The sequence below is a fragment of the Acomys russatus genome, chromosome 3 (genome assembly GCF_903995435.1).
Source record: "Acomys russatus chromosome 3, mAcoRus1.1, whole genome shotgun sequence".
NCBI classification, from domain to species: Eukaryota; Metazoa; Chordata; class Mammalia; order Rodentia; family Muridae; genus Acomys; species Acomys russatus.
Genome location: NC_067139.1, coordinates 61,128,487 through 61,148,792, shown reverse-complemented (window position 1 = coordinate 61,148,792; position 20,306 = coordinate 61,128,487). Strand labels below are relative to the sequence as shown.

General features: G+C 45.8%; 1 protein-coding gene across 1 annotated transcript in view; it reads left to right on the top strand.

Annotated features, from left to right (window-relative positions):
• Chat (choline O-acetyltransferase) overlaps nucleotides 1-9,545 on the top strand; it is a 49,558-nt gene extending 40,013 nt beyond the window's left edge. Inside the window, exons 13-15 of the mRNA XM_051143329.1 lie at nucleotides 28-90; nucleotides 6,654-6,791; nucleotides 9,175-9,545. Coding sequence (XP_050999286.1) covers nucleotides 28-90; nucleotides 6,654-6,791; nucleotides 9,175-9,456 — 483 coding nt within the window. The 3' untranslated portion in view covers nucleotides 9,457-9,545. The remainder of the gene's footprint in view (nucleotides 1-27; nucleotides 91-6,653; nucleotides 6,792-9,174) is intronic.
• The last annotated feature ends 10,761 nt before the right edge of the window (nucleotides 9,546-20,306 follow it).

The window sequence follows — 20,306 nt, the reverse complement described above, 5'->3', positions numbered from 1 at the left end:
CAAGCTGACATTCTTCCCTCTTCACAGGCTCCTGAGAAACTCAAGCTGCTGAAGCTGGCCATCCAGGCCCAGACTGAGTACACAGTCATGGTGAGTAGCCGTGCCTCCCTCCCGCAGCACCAACTGCTCGGTGACCCGGTGAGACTACCGCCCCCTTATTTTTATTCACTTTTATTTTATTTATTTTGTGGCACTGGGGATTGGTTATAGGGTCTTACACGTGCTAGGCGGGTGCTAGAACACTAAGCTATATGCCAAGTTCTCCCTTTTTTCACTTTTCATTTTGAGACAGAGTCTCATTAAGTTGTCCAGGCTGGACTCGAAGTCACTATGTAGCCCAGGCTGGTCTTTAATATGGATTCTTTTGCCCTGGTGTCTCAAGTGGCTGGAACTGATTATGGGCTTGTTCCACTTGGCAAGGTCTTTTTCTTATTTCTTCAACACAGGCAAGCACAGCTTTCCTGCTCTCCCCTGGTTCACCCACAGGATAGTACATGGTGCTTGAAATCTGTTGACATAACCAATATGACAATAATAGCTCGCAATATGTATGGTACTTTTGTGTGTGTGTGTGTGTGTGTGTGTGTGTGTGTGTGTGTGTGTGAGATCAAACTCGGGGTAGGGGCAGCCTGACGAATATTGGTAGTTTGGTTGCTGGCACCCTTGAAGGAGTCAGAATTTATTATCACCTAGGGCTGATTTTCCCTCTTGCTTTCCATGTGTTCATTTATGCTGCCTGTGAACTGAAGGTTTGCTGAAAATTAATAGTGAAATCAAAATTGTATAGGGGCTATTTCTCTAGTTGGAGGGAATAATTTATTTTTTAATATTTCAAAGCCATTATTTACAGGCAAACAAGGGGGGAATGTGAGCTGGTGATCAATACGTTAATTCCAGAGCACTCAAAAACCAACCAGAAGGATGACAAAAATCTATAGGAAGGATTGACCAAAGTTTTCTCTATGTATGAAAGCAAGTACAACATACTTCTGGGTTTTGGAGCTCACCAGTGTAGACTTTCCTCTTGGTCCCTAATTCACCTTAATAGCTATGTCAGTTTTGATAAGCACTGTATTAGACAGGCATGATAGCTCAGGCCTATACTCCGAGTACTCGGGAACCAGAGGCAGGAGGATCACCACAATTTCAAGGGTATAAGCAACACTCTGTCTTTAAAAGCTCTTAGCCGGCTTTTCAATCACTCAAGAGACAATCATCAACCAATCAGCACAGGGGAGGAGAAGCTTATTCTGGCTCACAGTTTTAGAGGCCACAGTCCACAATTGGTGGCTTCCAGGGCTTTTAGGCCTGTGGAAAGGCAGCACATCGTGGTAGGGAGAGGCCCATGATGTAGCAAACTGTTCCCTTTTGTGGCAAAGGAGTAACAGGGAAAGAAGAAGGGGACGATCTGAGGTTCCACAATCCCCCTCAAGGGCACACCCACAATTATAGGAAGACCTTCCAATGGGCTCCACCTCTAAAAGTTTCCACGGCTTCCTAATGGTGCCAAGCCTTTAATGCATGTGATTTTGGAGCTATTTCAGGTCCAAACTCCAGCAGGTGCCCTCTCTGTTTTCAATGAATTATTTTTCCTGCTTTATGCTAAGCAAAATGCTATATACAGAGAAACAAAGACGGATGTCCCTAAGTGTTGTAATAGGGAGTTTAACGTGGAGTTTGGGAAGAGGTGCTTCGGTTATGTCAAACTCACATGAAGAGAGTCCTGGGAAGGTATGGAGAACATGGAGGAGCAAGCATCTTCCTCTGCTTTGGAAGGCTGAGAGGACTTCCCAGAGGAAGCAGTCCTTGATGTGAGGCGTGAAGGACTGAGAAAGAGAAGGAAGGCCAAGGAGAGAGCAGTGTGCTGCAAAGGCGAGTCTTGGGAGTATGGTGCATTTGATGAGAAGAGCAGCTCAGTGTGTTCAGCTCCACCAAAGACGGAGGAGCAGAAGAGCTGGATAGTCTGTCACCCTGGTGTGGGGCAAAAAGAAGGACAAGTTGCCTTAGGGAAGTGGCTTGCCAAGCAGAAGCTATATGATTCAGGAGAGAAGTATGGCTGGGCAAGGTCAAAGGGATGCAGGGGAGGCACGTGGACTCCTGAGTAAACATGGCATGTTGAACATAAGAGTTCCCCCACCCTGAAACTCTCTAGAACAATGGTTAGAGGTATTTTAATCCACATACATATGAAAGAGAATTGGAGAGAAGGTGACAGCAGAGCATTAGAGCTAAAAAGCAGAACAGATGGCAGCTGGCTTAGGGCACAGACAAAGAAACCTAGTGAACTAAACAGCAGCTCAGGTACCAGAGATGGACCAAAAGTAGGGGTGTGTGAAAAGACTAGGGTTGGCCGATGGGCTTGTCTGTTTAGTCTGCTATTAATAGAATCCTTTGTACTGTGCAATTTATAAAGAACCAAGATTTCTCACACTTCTGGAATCTGGGAGTACAAGATCAAAGCATCAGCAGGTGAGGTTGTTGGCCTCTGCTTCCAAGCAGGCGCCTGCCGCTGCATCCTCCAGAGTGGAAGGATGTGTGATGCTCATGTGGCCAAGGTAGGAAGGCAAGAAGGCAGGAAGCTGTGCGAAGCCTCTCTTGCAGGGGTCTTAACAAGGAAGGAGCCTCAGTGATCTAATCACTCATTAAAAGCATGGCCTCTTAATATATTTCATTGACTAGTAACTTTTGAGAAATTTTCAAAATCTCTTAGTCTATAAATAAGAACAAGAAACTCTGAAATAAAGATAGCTCTAGGGTGGAATATAATAGAAAATGTCAATAAAAGTATTGGGAGACAATATGAGGTAACCTAAATTAAACACCAACAGAGTGAAATGTAAGAAAGGTGAGGTGGTAGGTATGCTTATTCAGGTGAGCAGTATCCCAAACAGCAGTTGTTCAGAAAGAGAAATTGGAGAGTAGAAGGATTATTAACAAAATAATTCAAGAAAAATACCAAAGGCCAAGGATAGTTCAGTGGTAGGGAACCATCAGGCATAAAGCCCTGGGTACTATGCCCAGCACTAAAAACAAAAACAAAACAAAACAAAAAAAATCAAACTTGAGAACCACAGAAAAATGCTTCTATATTGAGGGAATTCACCAAATATCTTACATAATAGAAAATGATCATGCCAAGGAAATTTTATGACACTATAGACAAAGAGAAATCCTAAGATTCTTAGAGGGAAAAAAAAGGCAAAGCTCATAAATAGAGATATAATTGATCTCTCATTAACATCATCATATGGTAGATATTAGTGGAGCAATGCCTCCAGAGTCTAAGGAAAAATGATTTCAACACACCTTCCATACCTAGCTAAACTATCACCAGATTTCAAGATAGAAAAAAGACATTTTAGACAGAAAAGATTTATATTTTGTACTTACTAAATAATCTTCCTTATAAAACTGCTAAAGGCTGAGCATCTCGAGAGTGAGAAAATGAAACATGAAAGCTAAAAAACAAAAAAACCACACATACATACACAAACAAAAATAAAGTAGAAAAACTCCCCAGGATGACACTAAGCAAAGACTAGAAGTCAACAGCTATTCTTGAGAGCAATTACTACACAAAGGAGGAATAAGTGAGAACATAAATGAAATTCTGGCTGCATTTAAGAACTAATTAGAAGTAGATATATAAAAAAAAAAAAATTTTAAACCCAATTTCATGCTTGTCAATTCAAGGGAGAACAAAATGTTTAATAAAGGAAATCTATGTCCGGGAACATACCTAAGTTGGTAGAGCACTTGCCTAGCAAATGGTAGGTCCTGGGTTCAATCCTCAGTAGGAAAGAAAGAAAGAATGGGTGGGAGGAAGGGAGGGAAAAAGAGAGGGAGAGAAATCTAATCATATAACACTAGAAGACCCAGCTGCAGACGTTTGCATAATAACAGCATCTAAGCACTATCTGTTACTCAAACAACCAAGAGTTGAAATATGACTCTACTGGGAAGACCGAAAAGCAGAAGTAGGTAGAGGAAGTAGAAGCTAATTCTCTCTCTCTCTCTCTCTCTCTCTCTCTCTCTCTCTCTCTCTCTCTCTCTCTCTCTCTTTGAGACAGGGTCTCTCTGTGTAGCCTTGGCTCTCCTGGACTCACTTTGTAGACCAGGCTTGCCTTAAACTCACAGGGATCTGCCTGCCTCTGACTCCCGAGTGCTGGGATTAAAGGCGTGCATCACCACGCCTGGCTTAATGTTTTATTTCTTATAACAAAGCGTATAAGTGAGTCTGGAAAGTGAAGTCGTGGCACTCATAACCATGCATTCAGAGCAGTGACCGCGGTAGCAGAAGGAGCAGCTGAAAGGCCTTGCCCTTGTAGAGCAAGAATCTGTGCTAGCAAGGCAGCTCAAGCAACTGGCTTCCTTATGCCTTAAACTATAAAGCACAGGAATACTAGCCTCTGTACTTTGGTAACAAATTTCTATTTACAAATTTTCCTTTTAGAGAAATGTCCTCAAAAGCATCACCATGGAATCCTCCGTGTTAGCGTTAACTTGACAAAAGCAACTGAATCAGGGAGTAGGCAGTAGAGAGGGAGGAGTCAGGAAGGCAGCTGATAGGTGAGACTAGTACCCAGTTAGCCCTGAGAACTGGGGGAAGAGACAGGAGACAAGGCAGCCTCCCACTGCACAAGAATGTTTCTGGTAGAGATAGCACGGAGAGGAGACCCCAGTGAGAAGGCGTGGTGGTCCAGGCTCCACTCACTAGTCTCTATTCAGTTGACACTCCTCCCTTCCAGCCTTTATTCTGGTTTATAGTTAGATGCAGCTCACGTGGTGGTGACTACCTACCCTACTGCACTGTGAACACAGGCCTCTGACCTTCTGCCTTCCATCAGGTGGCAGCAGCAGGCATACAGTAGGTCCTCGAGGTCCTAGATGGGGCACGAAGCCAGGAGTCCTTATACTCGTTGCTAGTTCCCACTCTAAACAACTGTTTATTTAATTCCTCTGGATGCCTTTGACTGATAAGAGCAGGGTGGGCAGGCACAAACAAAAGGGTAAGTAGAGGTCAATGAAGCATGTCCACTTTTGGGGAGGGCTCCTAGCACTTCCTCTCTGTCAGAGCAGAGCACATAAAAGGCAAACTGTGGCAGGCTGGAGAGATGGCTCAGTGGTTAAGAGCACTGTCTGCTCTTCCAGAGGTCCTGAGTTCAATTCCCAGCAACCATCTATAATGTGATCTGATGCCTTCTTGTGGCATGCAGGTGTACATGCAGATAGAACACTCATATACATAAAATAAATAAAAGTTTAAAAACCTCTTATTTAAAGAAATAATTTTAAAAAGCAAACGATGAGATGGGCTACAGCTGCATGGTAGAGCACTTGTTTAGTGTGTATGAGGCCTTTAGTCTGTCTCCAGCACCATCTTACATAAATTAGTTAATTAAGAATAAAGTTAGCTCAAGTCATATAACTTGTCTTTTCAGGCTATAATTAGATGCCTTCAGAAAAAAAGCCTCTGCATTATCCTTATGCACTTGTCCTCAACTGAAAAAGAACAGCTGTCAGATGCTCATACGTGCCTTGTAAACCCAAGCAAAGTTCACTGGCAAAGGAGGCTTTCTTCCCAGGAGGAGCTGTAACAGCTAAATGGCCACCATACATAACAGAAACCCCAAAAGTCTCAATCGCTCTGGTGGAACCAGGTTATTGCTACAGGCTAGAAGCAGTCCCTGGAGTCTCCTCTGAGTCTCCTCGCTTCCCCAAATTGCCCCCTATAAACACAAATCACAAACACAAGCTCAACCAAAGAGTGTGGATCCTATCCACCAGCCTCAAGAGTGAGAGGCTCAGAACAGTGCCCTGGCCCCCCTTCCAGTCCAGAAGTGCTCTCTCCATGGCGCCCAGGTGCCCGTCCGTCCGCTGAGAAGAGTTTATCTCCATGGGGTGGGGTGGGGTGGGGTGGGGTGGGGTGGGGATGGGGAGGGAGGGAGGGAGGGAGAGAGAGAGAGAGAGAGAGAGAGAGAGAGAGAGAGAGAGAGAGAGAGAGAGAGAGAGAGAGAGAGAAGCCACAACATTCAACTGGCACTTTCTTTAAAACATCAGCAGAGCATCTCTTCAGCTGTCTAGTTTCTGACTCCATTTCTGAGCTTGTGAACCAAATTTATGGGAGTCCACACATTGCTCTGATAGAGTGACAACCCCTGCCCCTGCTTTGTGCCAGAGAGTCAAGAATTAGTTATGGTGTCATCCTAACCCTGGCAGTTTTGATGCCCCCTCCTTCAAGCCTGGACCCAACACATGAGCCAGCCTTCTCCCCAATCCACTTTCCCTGGTCACAGCCTGCTGGTGCTGGGACAGACAGGTCCCCCTCGCCCCATGCATGCAGGTTCCCCTAGCATGCAGGTGAAGCTGTGTAGCAGATGCTGACCTTCAGTCCAGATGTTCTCAAGGTAGATCTCAGCCTACTCTGGATACAATGTGTGTCTATGGCATGCTAGAGTCCAGGAGCTGAGGCTGCACAGTAAAGCAGCCTGCCCTGAGCAGATGCTCACACAGCAGTGGGTCCTACCAAGAGCAGTTTTAAGCAAGGGTTGTGACAGCTGGAGCCACCCACTGGCCTTGAGGAGGAGACAAGGAGGGGAGAGGAGGTACAGAGGAGTGCAGGTCTCATTGCCCACTGTGTTCCTGACTCCTAGGCCATAACCGGCATGGCCATTGATAACCATCTGCTGGCACTGAGGGAGCTGGCCCGGGACCTGTGCAAGGAGCCACCTGAGATGTTCATGGATGAAACATACCTGACGAGCAACCGGTTTGTTCTCTCCACCAGCCAGGTACAGCCTCTGCATGCGCTCAGGGCCCTGAAGACATTAGCGACTTGAAACCTGGCTTTGTTTGCTTCTTTTCACACACACACGCGCGCGCGCGCACACACACACACACACATTTGATATATGTTAATTATGCAAAATAATTCTATGTACTTACAGGGTACAGTGTGTGCTGAAATACCTGCATGTAAAGGGTAACAGTCAGATCAGCCTAATTGGCATATCTATCAACTTAGCCATTCAGAGAACATTCAAAATACTTTCTACTAGCTACTTTGAAATAGTTAAGTTATTGTTGTCAATCATAGCCTTCTTACTGTGCCATAAAACATTGACATCACTCTCCACTCTCAACCTCATCACCTGGCTCTTTGTTTTTTGTTTTTTTCCCAGACAGAGTTTCTCTATGTAACAGCCCTGGCTGTTCTGGAACTTTCTCTGTAGACCAAGCTGACATCATAGAGATCTGCCTGCCTCTGCCTCCTGAGTGCTGGGATTAAAGGCATGGGCCACCACACCTGGCTTTCTTTTGTTCTTTTTAACAAGTTTTATCTTTACGTGAGTGAGTGTGTGTCTGTCTGTCTGTCTGTCTCTGTGTGTGTGTGTGTGTATGTGTGTCTTTGTGTGTCTGTGCCTATGTGAGTGAATGCCATGTCTTTGCTGGTGCCCTTAGAGGCCACAAGAGGGTGTTGGATCTTCTGGAGCTAGAGTTACAAGCAATTTGTGAGCTAGCTGCCAGATCTGGGTGCTGGGAATTGAACTCAGGTCCTCTGGAAGAGCAGTAAGCTCTTTTAACCACTGAGCCATCTCTCCAGGCGCAGGCTCACTTCTTGAGTTTTGTCACCTTCAGTAGCATAGCTAACGTTCGGGCCATTAATATCCTCCCATCTTCTACGCAGGAATGACCACAGCAGACCTGCTGGGAACAGCAACCATCTGGGCTTCTGTCATGCAGTACTGCCTTGCTCTCTGCTGCATGTGGGGTATATTCCACTGTAGAGGACCGTGGGATCTGAAGCTTGACAGGCCTGCTTGGGCACCCCTGAATTAGCTCAAGGAGATTATTATAGTGAATGGCCAGGCCACAGTGTCAGAAAATGAATTGTTAGCCCAACATTTCCTACCTGGTGCTGTACATATGCCCACGGTGTTAAAGGGCCACAGCCACAAAGACAGAAGGACTTTTTTTAGTGGGAAGCTGCAGGGGAGGGGAGGGAACACATAGCTACACCAGCCTCCTGGAAGTTACCTCATCTGCAAACCGCTGGACATGCGCAGTGAAGTGGGGTAGGGGCTGACAGAGCTGCGTTTGAGGATAGACGCCCACTCAGTAATGTAATTTTGCCATTAAAGCAGTAGGCTCGCAGACATGAATAAATGAGACCAGAATACTACAACATAAATTCTTCAGGAAACCATCCATGGGCGTAGAGTGCTCTGGAATGGCTTCATGGCCTCCGGCCATTGCACAGCAAATTTATCTGACAGTGCAGTGACTCTATTAGCAGGACTAATGGCCTGTTCTGCCCCATTAAAAGCGGCTAGTGCCATTTCTGAAGGCCCAAGAACACAGTACCAGAAACCTGTGGATTTAAAACAGACCCTGTCCCACACTACACTGGCCCCATAATCCTTTCTGCTTGTCCTTAAAATCAGCCAGTAAAAGGAATTTCGGGTGTAAATGCTTCAGTTTCTTTCCCACTGGAAAGTGGCATTTATGGCTTGAACGCCTTCAGAGCCACACTTTCTTGGTTTGTGATCTGGATCGCAAGGCCTTAGCCCTCGAAATTCAGAACGTCTTAGATGATTTTCTAAAGATTCCAGGTGACAGCTTGGAAGTGCCCAGTGCTGAGTAATTGTGCATGGGTGGGCCTTGGGGAGGAAATCAGACCAACCAGGCGGTTACTGACAGTAATTAAGGATCTGGGAGAAATCAACAGAGAAGACAGGCCAGATTTCCTCCAGTTCATAAATTACTCCCTGTGGGAAGCCATCTAATGGGTGGGTGCCACCAGGGTGCCATTTAGTAAATTAGTCTGATTACCACAGTGCCTCAAATAGCCCCTAGATGAAGGAACGTCTTGGCTCAAGCCTGAGCAGCAGGTCACCCTGAGAGCTTCCAGCTCCACAAGCAGAGCCAAGTGTACACCGAGGAGTGGACTGAGGTCTCTCTCCCCCGACACCTTGCATCCTGATAGGCTCATCTTTATCACTCCAGCCATGTCCATGCCAACACAATTCAATCTGGTCAAGTCTGCCATGAGGGGATCCAGACAGGGAAGCAAATGCCACAGAGGCCTTAAGAGACAGGACCTCACCCACCACGGTCTGGCAGGTTCCTAGGTTGGGTGCCAATAGGCTGTTAGTGACCTATGCCCTTCTGCAGGTGCCCACAACCATGGAGATGTTCTGCTGTTATGGCCCCGTGGTCCCCAACGGGTATGGAGCCTGCTACAACCCCCAGCCTGAAGCCATCATCTTCTGCATCTCCAGTTTTCACAGCTGCAAAGAGACCTCTTCTGTAGAGTTTTCAGAAGCTGTGGGAGCAAGTCTTCTTGACATGAGAGACCTCTGCAGTGCATGTCAGCCTGCTGAGGGCAAGCCACCAGCAATAAAGGAAAATGCTAGGGGCCCAACTAGGCCAAGCAACCTTGACTCCCACCGCTAGCCTAGCCTCCTGAAGGAGCCAGACCCTACTAAGCCCTGCTCCCATCCCAGACCCCAGCTTTCTGTTGCTCCCCTATCCTTTGGCGGGGGGGCGGGGAGGGAAACTCACAGACTGTGTGGGAAGGCATCACACAAAGCTGGCATGGTAGGAGAAAGAGTCCCTCGCTATTAATCAAGGTGGCCTCTAGCCTTTACAACTGGAAAGGAGACCAGGCCAGTTTGGAAGCAGCCTGGGTGAGCTGGGACCTTTCTCTGAGGTCTTCAAATGCTTAAGATTTATGCATCTTTCCCAGCAGCATCCAACAGTACACACGGTAGTTCTACCCAATGGGAGAATGACTCATCTCAATGCTATGGGCCCAAGTAAGTCACAAAGGCAGAGACTAGCTATGGATCATCCCCTGCCACTGTCCTTCTACACCTTCACACGCACCCCTATAGTCCAAGTCCATTTAAAATACAGTGGCTGGCACCCCGAAAGACATTTCTTCTTTCATCTTCCACAGCAGTCTTCCCTGAGTTTAGATAATCTCATCCAGCTAGTCAGAAAAGGGGGCGGGGGGAAAGCCAGCAATTATCTTCATTTGCTTGGGCAAGGCTGAGTCGATTCAAGATTGGGTTGTGGGTGAAGGGCTGCATGGGCGATGGGCAGTCTTGCCCCCTTTGAGATAACACTACCGAGCGGACATTGTTTGAGTGGTTTTCTCTTAAACTATTTACACTGATCTGGGAGAACTAAGCCTATCCTTGTTATTCTCTATCAGAAAAGGAATTCACTGTATTTATTGGGTATATAAAACCATGCGCTGTGAGGGTGTCAAGACCCTTGAGTGGCAGACCCTTGGCTGGAGGGAGCACCTCCTCCCTTAGGAAGGGATTGGAAGCTGGCCTTCCCCCCTCCAGGAACAAAGGAGTGCATTCATCTTTATGCAAAGGCGACACTGAGCCATGGCCACAGGCTGCTCTATGGGGACCCTGGGAAAGGAGACTGTTCCATGTGTCCCTAAAGATATGGAAAATGAGACAGTTGTTTCATCATAAGTATGGCCACCTTATCACACTGCTAAATTGCCAAATTATATATGAAGTTGATGTTTGGGTTCTATTTTTATAATATAGTTCTAGATTTATGGCAATATGTACATTTTAATTTATAGCTCTGTGCTTTAAAGACATACATGTATGAATAAAGAGCAGTATATTGAAAGTATTCTATTCAAGATATTTAAGGACAGTACGTCTGTATTCAATAAAATGTAATGCCAAGAAAGATTACATTGTCATTATTCCTACTAGCAGATGGTATGGATGCTATGATCTGAGTCAACAGTTCATTGGCCTGTGTCTGGACTCTGCCAGCCGCAGTGACTGAGAGTGGGGCTGGAACATCACACAGGGCCAGGAGTTTGAAGCCAATCTGGGCAACATAAGGAGACTCTGCTTCTAAAGATAAAATAAAAATACATGATACTGGGCCATGAAAGGAAAGGAAGGCAGGAACTAGGTCTCTGCTAGTGTGGATAACAGGCCACATCACAACTGAGGAGAGGCATAGGCTTCATGTGGCACTTGTGATTAACTAACAGGTACTCAGTGCAGAGAAGGGTGCTCCATGTAAACCTGTCCAAACACATGTATAGGCGGCACAAAGTGGAGATAGTTCCTCCAGGCTCAGAAGTCAGATACCTGGTTAACAAGCCCAGTGGTACTCTGAACTTGTTATGGGTCCTGGGGAGTCTTACCACCTTTTTAGACCATAGTGTCTTTGCCTGTAACATGGGACTGTTAAGGTCAACACTAGGTGTTTCTGGGGCTTGGGACAAGAGGACATGAGAAGGCCATTGTTTGAAAATGGAGGAAAATATGTAAAGCATGCTTGTTGCAGGCTCACAGACATGGGCACACCTGCCCAGCCTGCAAGGCCCTCTCAACAGGTGAGCAGTGCATAGGGCCAGGATGTCGTTTCTTCCAAATGGGAACCCCAGGGCTTTCCTGGAGGAAACTGGAGTGTGCTGGTAGCAAGGCAGGATGTGGGACAGCCTTTTCAAAGAGATACAAGTTTAGAGTACTCCAGGATGGAGGAGAGGAGGAGAGTAATGTGATTTGTTCCTCTCCATTGTATACATGGCAGATGGCCTCCAAACAAGCAGATGTGAAATTACAGACAACAACAGAGCACAGGAAGCAAAGGCATTATAAAATTACTCCTCCCTTCCCAGAGAAGGCAGGTAGACTCCCTTTAAATGGCACAAGAGCAGCCAGAAGTTCCCAGAGTATTCTGGGACAGCAGTCTCCTTGGAGATAAACATCAGCGGCTGCTCCCATTCACTTTCTTTCTTTATATATATATATTTCTCTGAGTTTCCCTTTCAAAAAGTCCTTTACATACAAAGGGTAGACACAGGACTCTTCCTGAGAAGATCTGGCGTCAGATCAGGTGCAAAGATCTTTCTAAACCAACTCTCTCTTTGTTCCTTCCAACTCTTGAAGGGACTTCTGTTCCTGCCCTTGTTCCTTGTGTCATGGGCCCCAGACTTCTGTCTATGCCCTCTATTTCTAATTAAGAAGTACTGATATGGCAGGCTGAGTTGAATCAAAATGGCTCCTCCAGCTATGAAAACATATGCTCAAAGACAAAAACATTTAAACTATACACTGGCATTCAGGAGATAAAAGTTTTCCAGCACTTGGGAAGCAGGGAAGGCATATCTCTGTGAGTTTGGGGCTACCCTGGTCTACATAACAAGTTTCAGGACAGCCAGGGCTATATAAAAAAAAACTATCTCAGAGAGGGAGGGGGAGATGTTTAAATCTCAAATTCTAGAAAGAAGGCTGCCCCCTGTGAGCTACTACAAGTCCATCATACACAGCAGGTGTGCCTTAGCTCCATTTCTGTTGCTGTGGTGAAAGACCTTGACCATGAGCAGCACAGATTGGGGAAAGGGTTTATTTAGCTTATTGATTCCAGGCTGCAGCCCAGTGTTGCTGAGATGTCAGGAGACAGGAACTTTAAAGATCACACCCACAGCCAGGAGCAGAGAGAGAAGAAAGGCAGGGGTCCTGCCACCTGTTTGCCCACAGTTTGCCCACTGCTCCACTGGCCTTCTTCACTCTTACATGGGTCAGGCTGCAGCCCACGCAGGTTCTAATCGCATCCAGGGAGGGTCTTCCCATTAACAAACGGCCGAGAGGATTCTGAGACATGACCACAGGCTTACCTGATCTAGACAACTCCTCAATTGAGACTCTCGTCCCAGGTGGTTCTAGTTGACATTTAATACTAGCCAGCACCTGATCCCACTGGCCCATCCAGCGCACTATCACTTGGGCTTGACAGGATGTACAAGTCTATGGAGGGTGAAGAAACTGCTTAATGTCCAACACAAACCCAATCCCCAGAAGCATCTTCATCTTGTGAAAAGGGCTAGAAAAGCTCGTCCATTGCCCCTTCCCCCAACCCCAGACAGGGGCAAGAAATTCTGCCTTCTACTGGAGGTAGTAGATGCAGGGGAAAGGAACGCGTGAGAAACCAACCCCACGGAACATCGCCATGTGAAGACAAGAAGTGTGAATTTACACAATCATTTTAAAAGGCCGAATCGCCATGATACAATAAGAGCCAGATAATCACATGCAAAGCCACTTCCCACCTTGAACACATCAAACACCCACAGTGGGAAACTGTCTATTGCAGATGAGCGCTCACAGTCAGGAATACAAAGCTAGGAAATCACGTACGCTACAGGAGGGCAGCACAGAAAGCAAATGGAGTCGGTACCACAGCAGCTTCAAATAATAGGCACTCCAGGGGGGGGGGAAAGATGTGTTTAATATAATATATTAAAGGCACTGTTGAAGGAAGAAAAAAAAAAAGGAACTCTGCGTGATGTACATGTAATGTACATGTAAAAGTAAAAGAAGGAGCTTCCTAGTTGGCTGTGATCGTGACCGTAGCCAAACACAACTGACAGAGGAGAGAGTTCCTCTGGCTTACACATCTCCATCAGTCTATCACTGACAGAAGCCAGGGCAGGAACTCAAGACGGAATCCCGGAGGCAGGAACTAAAGCACAGGCCACGGAGGGGCGCTGCTTACTGGTTTCTTCTCATGGCTTACTCAGTTTTGCATTTTTATACACTCTGCCCAGGGGCCACAGTGCCCAGTGTGGGCTAGACCCTCCAACATCAATCACTAATCAAGAAAAGATCCCCATGAACTTGTCCACGGGCCGGTCTGACGGTGGCGACCCCTCGTCTGAGGTTCCGTCTTCCCACATGACTCCAGCGTCTGTGGAGTTGACAAAACAAAACTCAGCATGGGGATCTATTAGACAGAACGTGGGAGGAGCGTTAGCCATTGAGAAATGACTGAGAACATTCCAGAATCTAACAAACACGTGTAAAACTCATGGGTCAAAAAAAAGAACATAGCACAGACTTTAGAATATGCAAAGAACACTAAAGATACCACTTAACAGTGCTGCTCCCAGAACGTCTCGGTGACAAGCGACTTTATTGGGATGCTACCAAACAGTACAGGCTATTGCTATTTTTCTAGCTTACCAACCAGAACTAGATGATAAGACTCTATTGCTGCTGAAGACTCTCAGGATGCTGATAAATTAAGCTGAAACAGAGCTGGAAGCATGCTCCCTGCTGGCAAGCTTTCATACTGCTGGGACGTGCTAAATAGTCCGCTGAGGGAGGAGAGTCATCAACAGTCTCACCCAGCCTTGAACTCTGTGCACTATAAGTACTGACTTGCAGGGCAAGTGTGCTCGTCCGTGTGATAGTGACACCACTGACATAGGAGTATCCAATCACTTCAGTGTCAGATTTGAGTCTCTCTTTCCACACGAGGAATTCATGGCTGGTGATGTAAACTTGGTCAACATGGCTAGAGAGGTCATAGATCCTAAAATGAGACCCTACTACTGTTGTCCTGCTGAGTACACATGGTTCCAAACCGCCTTCCGATGTTTACACCCATAGACTAGCGCCATTCTCTGAAATGTTTGTAGTTTATGCAGAGAGTAAGTGCTGACTGCCTGACCATAAATAGGGCAGCTACGTCCCTTCTTCCAGGGCTCAGGGAGTATTGGGGAAGGGGATGTGGAAAGAATATAAGAGCCAGAGGACAGGAGGGGACACTGTGAAATGCTATTTTCTAGACATGGCACTATGAAAGCAACCAATCAGGGTGGAAGCCGCCACCCATGAACTCACAGCAGCAGAGGCTACAATGCATAAGACTGAGCCCATCAGCATTTCATCACAAAAGGGGCAGGGTCCGCGGAGCCATAGGAACTTAAAGGTTGTTTGGGTTGGGGAGTCATAAAATCAGTGGTACATCCACAGGTAAATTTCCCCTGATCAATCAGATAATCCCCCATACATGTTCATTCAGGAAACAGCAGGTTAAAAACAACAATGACAACAACAACAACAAAACGACATAAATGTGGGAGGAGGGTTTAGAGGGAAATGGGGTTGAGTGGAAAGAAAGAGATGAGCACACAATGTGGGGATATGATCAAAACTTAAATATGTGTATGAAACTGTAAAGGATTAAATAAATGTATTTAAAGGTGTCTCATAACAACACTTTTGGGATATAGAAAAACCTTTTATGGGCACACAACACATCGGTGAAGGATATGATAAAGGAATTGGTGAGCTAAATATAGCTTTTTTAAAAAAGGGAAAAACTGGACATGGTGGTCTACACCTATGACCTCAGTACTTGGGCATCTGAGGCAGAAGGAGGAGGAGCTGAAGGCCAGTCTGGGCTACATAGTGAGTTCAGGACATCCAGAGCACTGTGATGAGACCCTGTCTTAGAAACCAAACCAGGTGGCACAAGCCTTTTTTAATCACAGTGCTCAAGAGACAAGGGCAGAGGTAAGAGGCTCTCTGGGTTCAAGGCCAGCCCGGTTGACAGAGCAAGTTCCAGGACAACTACACAAAACCAAATAAATAAAGAAAGAAAGAAAGAAAGAAGAAGAAGAAGAGGAGGAAGAGGAGGAGGAGGAGGAGGAGGAGAAGAGGAAGAAAAGGACAAGAACAAGAAAAACAAGGAAGGAAGAGAGAGGGAGGGAGAAAGAAAGAAAGAAAGAAAGATGGAAACGAATCCAATTTGTGATGCCCGTACACTCAGTGGAGCATGGTCAAACTCCCAGTGGCCAGTCCCCCAAAGAAAACGGCGAAGACCTACACTTCAGCATCCCCATCACAACCTTTGAGAGCTCTCTTCAATGACTTCTTGCCTAGGCTATGGTTTTTTTCCCTTTGTGTGTGGGGTGGGTGGGGGAATGAAGAGGTTATCACAGAAGCCTTCTATTTCTCCCATTCAGCTGTGAGTCTGTAGTTATTTGTACCACTGCAGAAGACGCTTCCCGGCCCTTTGCAGTCATCGGCAGCACAGCCCATGAACATCAACATGGCTTCAGGTGGTAGCACAGACCACAGAGATCAAAAGTAAAGGTTTTTAAAAAGGTTTTCAGTTAAAATAATGTGTAGTGCAGAGTTTTGGTGTCTCTAAAAACTCAGTTACGATATGTAAACATGTTTTGGTTTTAATCCCAGGTGTGGGATATGGGGGCTGCTTCAGACTGTCGGCAGCACAGGCTCTGAGAGGGGGCTCTTTGTCAGCTGCAGATAGTTTAATTTTGAGGACTCTGGAGAGGGAATAAATACCAGAAGCCAGAGAGTATTTGGGGGGGGCTCCAAAAAAGAAGGCTGCTGCTCCCAGATGCCACTGATGCAGTTTGACAGATGTTGGAGCTGTCCTGAAACAGAGTGGGCTTGCCCCAAGGAACCCGACAACCCTAACCAGCCTGAACTAAGTCTGAAGAGGCCTACGTCCCCCTCCCCTTCTAGCCTTCTTTCTCTCCTACTTAGGGTTGGGAGGTTGCAAGGGAGGTAGAGGCTTAAGGAAGCCCAAATAAAATAGAGTTAAAACGTAGGTGCAATAGAAGAAGAAACCCAACAGTGGCCTCAAAGGAAGTAAGAGAAAAGAGTAAAAGACAAAAACAGTCACTAATGAGTCAGAAAACAAAACATAGCAACAAAGTATACAAGCACGGTAAAAACTAGCTTGTAGTGGTTTCGTTTCCTATTGGGCACAGTCTTTTCTCAGAAAGCCACCACCTTAGCTGTGGGAAGGGAAATATGTTAGAAAGAACCGTTTCTTTTGAAAACATTCTCCTTAAATAATTGTGGAACTTTTTGTTTGTTTGTTTGTTTTATTATGTTTTGTTGCGTTGTTGTTGTTGTTGTTGTTGTTAGACAGAGTTTTTCTGTGTAGCTCTGGCTGTCCTAGAACTCAGTCTATAAACCAAGCTGGCCTTGAACTCCCAGAGATCCACCTGCTCTGCCCCCACCCCAAGTGCTGGGATCAAAGGTGTGCGCCATTACACCCAGCTTGTGAAAATTATTTTTATGGACAAACATTTCAATCGAAAACTTGACCTATGGTACAGAATTTTCACTGTGCCAAGTATCTTCAGTCTCTGGATGGGTGGGTCGTTAAACAAACAAATAACACAGAAGAAAAATTGTCAAAATCCAACCAAAGCTTCAGCTTCCTTAGCCAAAGACGCCTGCTATTACTTCTTTAGTCTAAGATCTACGCCACACAGAAAACATCAATTTGTCTCCTGTGCTGGCTAGATTTATGTTGACTTGACACAAACTATAGTCATCTCACAGGAGAGAACCTCAACTCAGAAAATTCCTTCTTAAGACTGGGCTGGGGGCCAACCTGTAGGGAATTTTCTCAATTAGTGATCAATGGGGGACAACCCAGCCCATTGTGGGCGGTGCCATCCCTGGCCTGGTGGCCCTGGGTTGTATAAGAACGCAGGCTGAGGAAGCCATGGGAAACAAGCTGGATAAACAGCATCCTCCATGGCCTCTGCATCAGTCCCTGACTTCAGGCTTCTGCCCTGCTTGAGTTCCTGTCCCGATTTCTCCAGTGGTGAACAGTGCTGTGAAGTGTAAGGCAAATAAACCTTTCCTCCCCAATTTCCTTTTTGGTCATAGTATTTGTTGCAGCAATAGAAACCCCAACTAAGCCCTTAATTCCAGCACTTGGGAAGCAGAGGCAGGTGAATCACTGTGAGTTCGAGGCCAGCCTGGTCTGCAAAGTGAGTCCAGGACAGCCAAGGTTACACAGAGAAATCCTGTCTCAGGGGAAAAAAAACCAACTAAGACATCTCCTAATGATATAAACGCTGGGCATCTTCTCAAAATGGAGAGAGGACTGGATGAGGCATTAAATGCTATTCTAAGGTATTTTAAAAATGATGACTAAAAATTCAGAATTGGTCACAGGGACTTTGAAAAAGACAGCACATTGGAGATTCAGTACAGCCACAGTAAAGAGGCACACCAGGTGTTTGTATCCAACCTCCTCTTGGGTTGCAAAATTCCATGAGACAGAGTTCAGCTTTGTATTTCTCACCTCGGGCTTAGGCCAGCTTGTCCTGTGGACATACCCACGTGGATTTCAGGGTGTTTAGTGATGTTTATTTCCACTGCTACAGGTCGGTAACTGCAGACCACATCTGGGTGCAAGCCAACTCAAAGCTCTCCTCACACTTCTACTAATAACCACTCTTTTATAGAATGTTTCCTAAATCCTTTTATATCTAGACAATTAGAAAATCATTCCTTAGTCTATTTTTCTGAGAGGAATAGTGATGATTCGGGTTTTAATGACAATACAGATGGAGGATTATATTATGCCATCACATTATTTGCTATGACTCTTAGCTTACCCAAACCTTCTAGTTTACTTGAATCAAGTTTTCAGTCTAAAAAAATAAAAATAAAAGATTTCACTACCTTTATAAAATAACTATCTTATTTGGAAAAAACACAGTTTTAGACCTAAAAAAATAGAACAGAGACTTTTTTTTTTTTAAAGATTTATCTTTAATTATGTGTGTACATGGATGTTTGTATGGGTATATGTGTGTGCATGTATGTTTGTATGGGCATATGTGCACATGAGTTGCAGATGCTCACAAAGGCTGGGGACAGACTGCCTGGTGTGGACGCCTGCAAGGGCAGCTCTCACTCTTGACCACCAAGTCATTGCTCCAGTCCTGAAGAGACCTGTTATAAGTTGTCTAAAAGAGACCCATGTTATGGAATACATTTCTCTGAGATGAGACTGGGTGAGTTTAGGCTGGGATGACTATAAACTATATCTGATATTTAATATAGCTAAGAACAAAAGAACTACTTCTTAACATGTTGCATTTCTATGTGTGTGCATGTGCATGTTTGTGTGGGTCTGTGTGTGGAGGCCAAAAGTCAACATTAACTGTCATTCCTTGGGAGCCATATTAAGGTTTTTGAGACAGGGTCTCACTCATTAGCCTGAGATGGCTGCCTACCATCTTAGCCTAGACTCTAGACATATTCCCCTGCCTCTGTCTTCCCCATGCTGGAGCTGAAAGTACACATCATTGTGCCTGGATGCTGAGGACTGGACTCTGGTCCTCAGGTTTGCATAGCACACATGGAGCTGTGTCACCCAGAGCTCTCAAAAGAAAGAATAGTAATTGGGTTCAAGCTGCTGGAGCTGATGCAGAGGTCACAGAGGGGTGCTGCTTTCTGGCTTGCTCCTCGTGGCTTCCTCAGCCTGCTTTCTTGTAGAACCCAGGACCAGCAACCTAAGTGTGTCCCCGCCCACAATAGGCTGGGCCCTCCCCTGTAAGTGTAAGATGGGAAAGGTATCCTGGCAGTTGGGAGCCAAGGAAAATCACAATGTCACACCACACAGCCAACCTCACACAGAGCATTTATTGAGAGAGACCCAAGAGAGTGGGAGGCAGGCTTTATACAGAGCTGCCTCAGGGTGAAGCATTCCATGGTTGATCGGTGAGATTTCAAGTCCCGAGCTTAGGCCAACTTAGGAGTTGGTGGGACTTCAAGCCCTGGAATTGAGCTCAGCTGGAGTTTGGCTGCCTCTGGTTGGAGGGGCTGGTCTGGCCAAGACGGGCAGTTAGAGTGTTCCGTGGGCAGAGCCTGGTGGTTGGGGGGCCATCAGGGGCTGGGTCCCAAGGGGCTTCTGCCCCATCAATCACTAATTAAGGAAATACCCTTCGGGCACATCTGATTACAACAAGATCCTCTCTAGGCATTTTCTCAATTGGGTTCCCTCATCTCAGATGACTACAGCTGTGTCGAGTTGACATAAAACCAGCCTGCACAGTTAGACCCTTCCTAAAGGCATGGGGCCGTCATGACCATAATGAAAAGCAGCGGCCTTTCTCCATAGTTTGCGTCATCCTCTGTGTTGTGAGTCACTTTCTGCAGTTGGGCTGCGCTGTAAACTGAACTGTCCAGAAACAGCCACACCCATGTAAAAGATTCTGCAGGGCTGATGGGTTGGTTTGAACCTCAAGATTGTAGAGAGCGTAATGTTCGGACCCAGAGCCCAAATTGACTTGGGTTACTGTTAGTTCCCTTAGTGTTCAACCATTGCTAACTTCCCTGCCTGACCGAATATCTTTTTTTTTTTTAATATTATGTAAAAACCTTTGGAATATATTAGCAGAAAGTTAGCTTCCATAACCCCAAACTAAAAATATCATCAGATAATACCTGAAACCGATAGTTACTGCCTTGCTGTAACCCGCCTACCCACTGTGCCCACCAATGTATTTGGTAAATGCTTTGAATTATGACTTCCTTTTGTTCTGTGACTATAAAAGCCACTTCTATGTCAGAGCATGTTATTTGGGGGAATCTTAACTCATGTTCTTGGGTCATAGTTACTGGTTTTTGGTTCAGAATCAACGCCTTTCTTCCTCCTAAGGTAAAGGTGTATCTTGCACC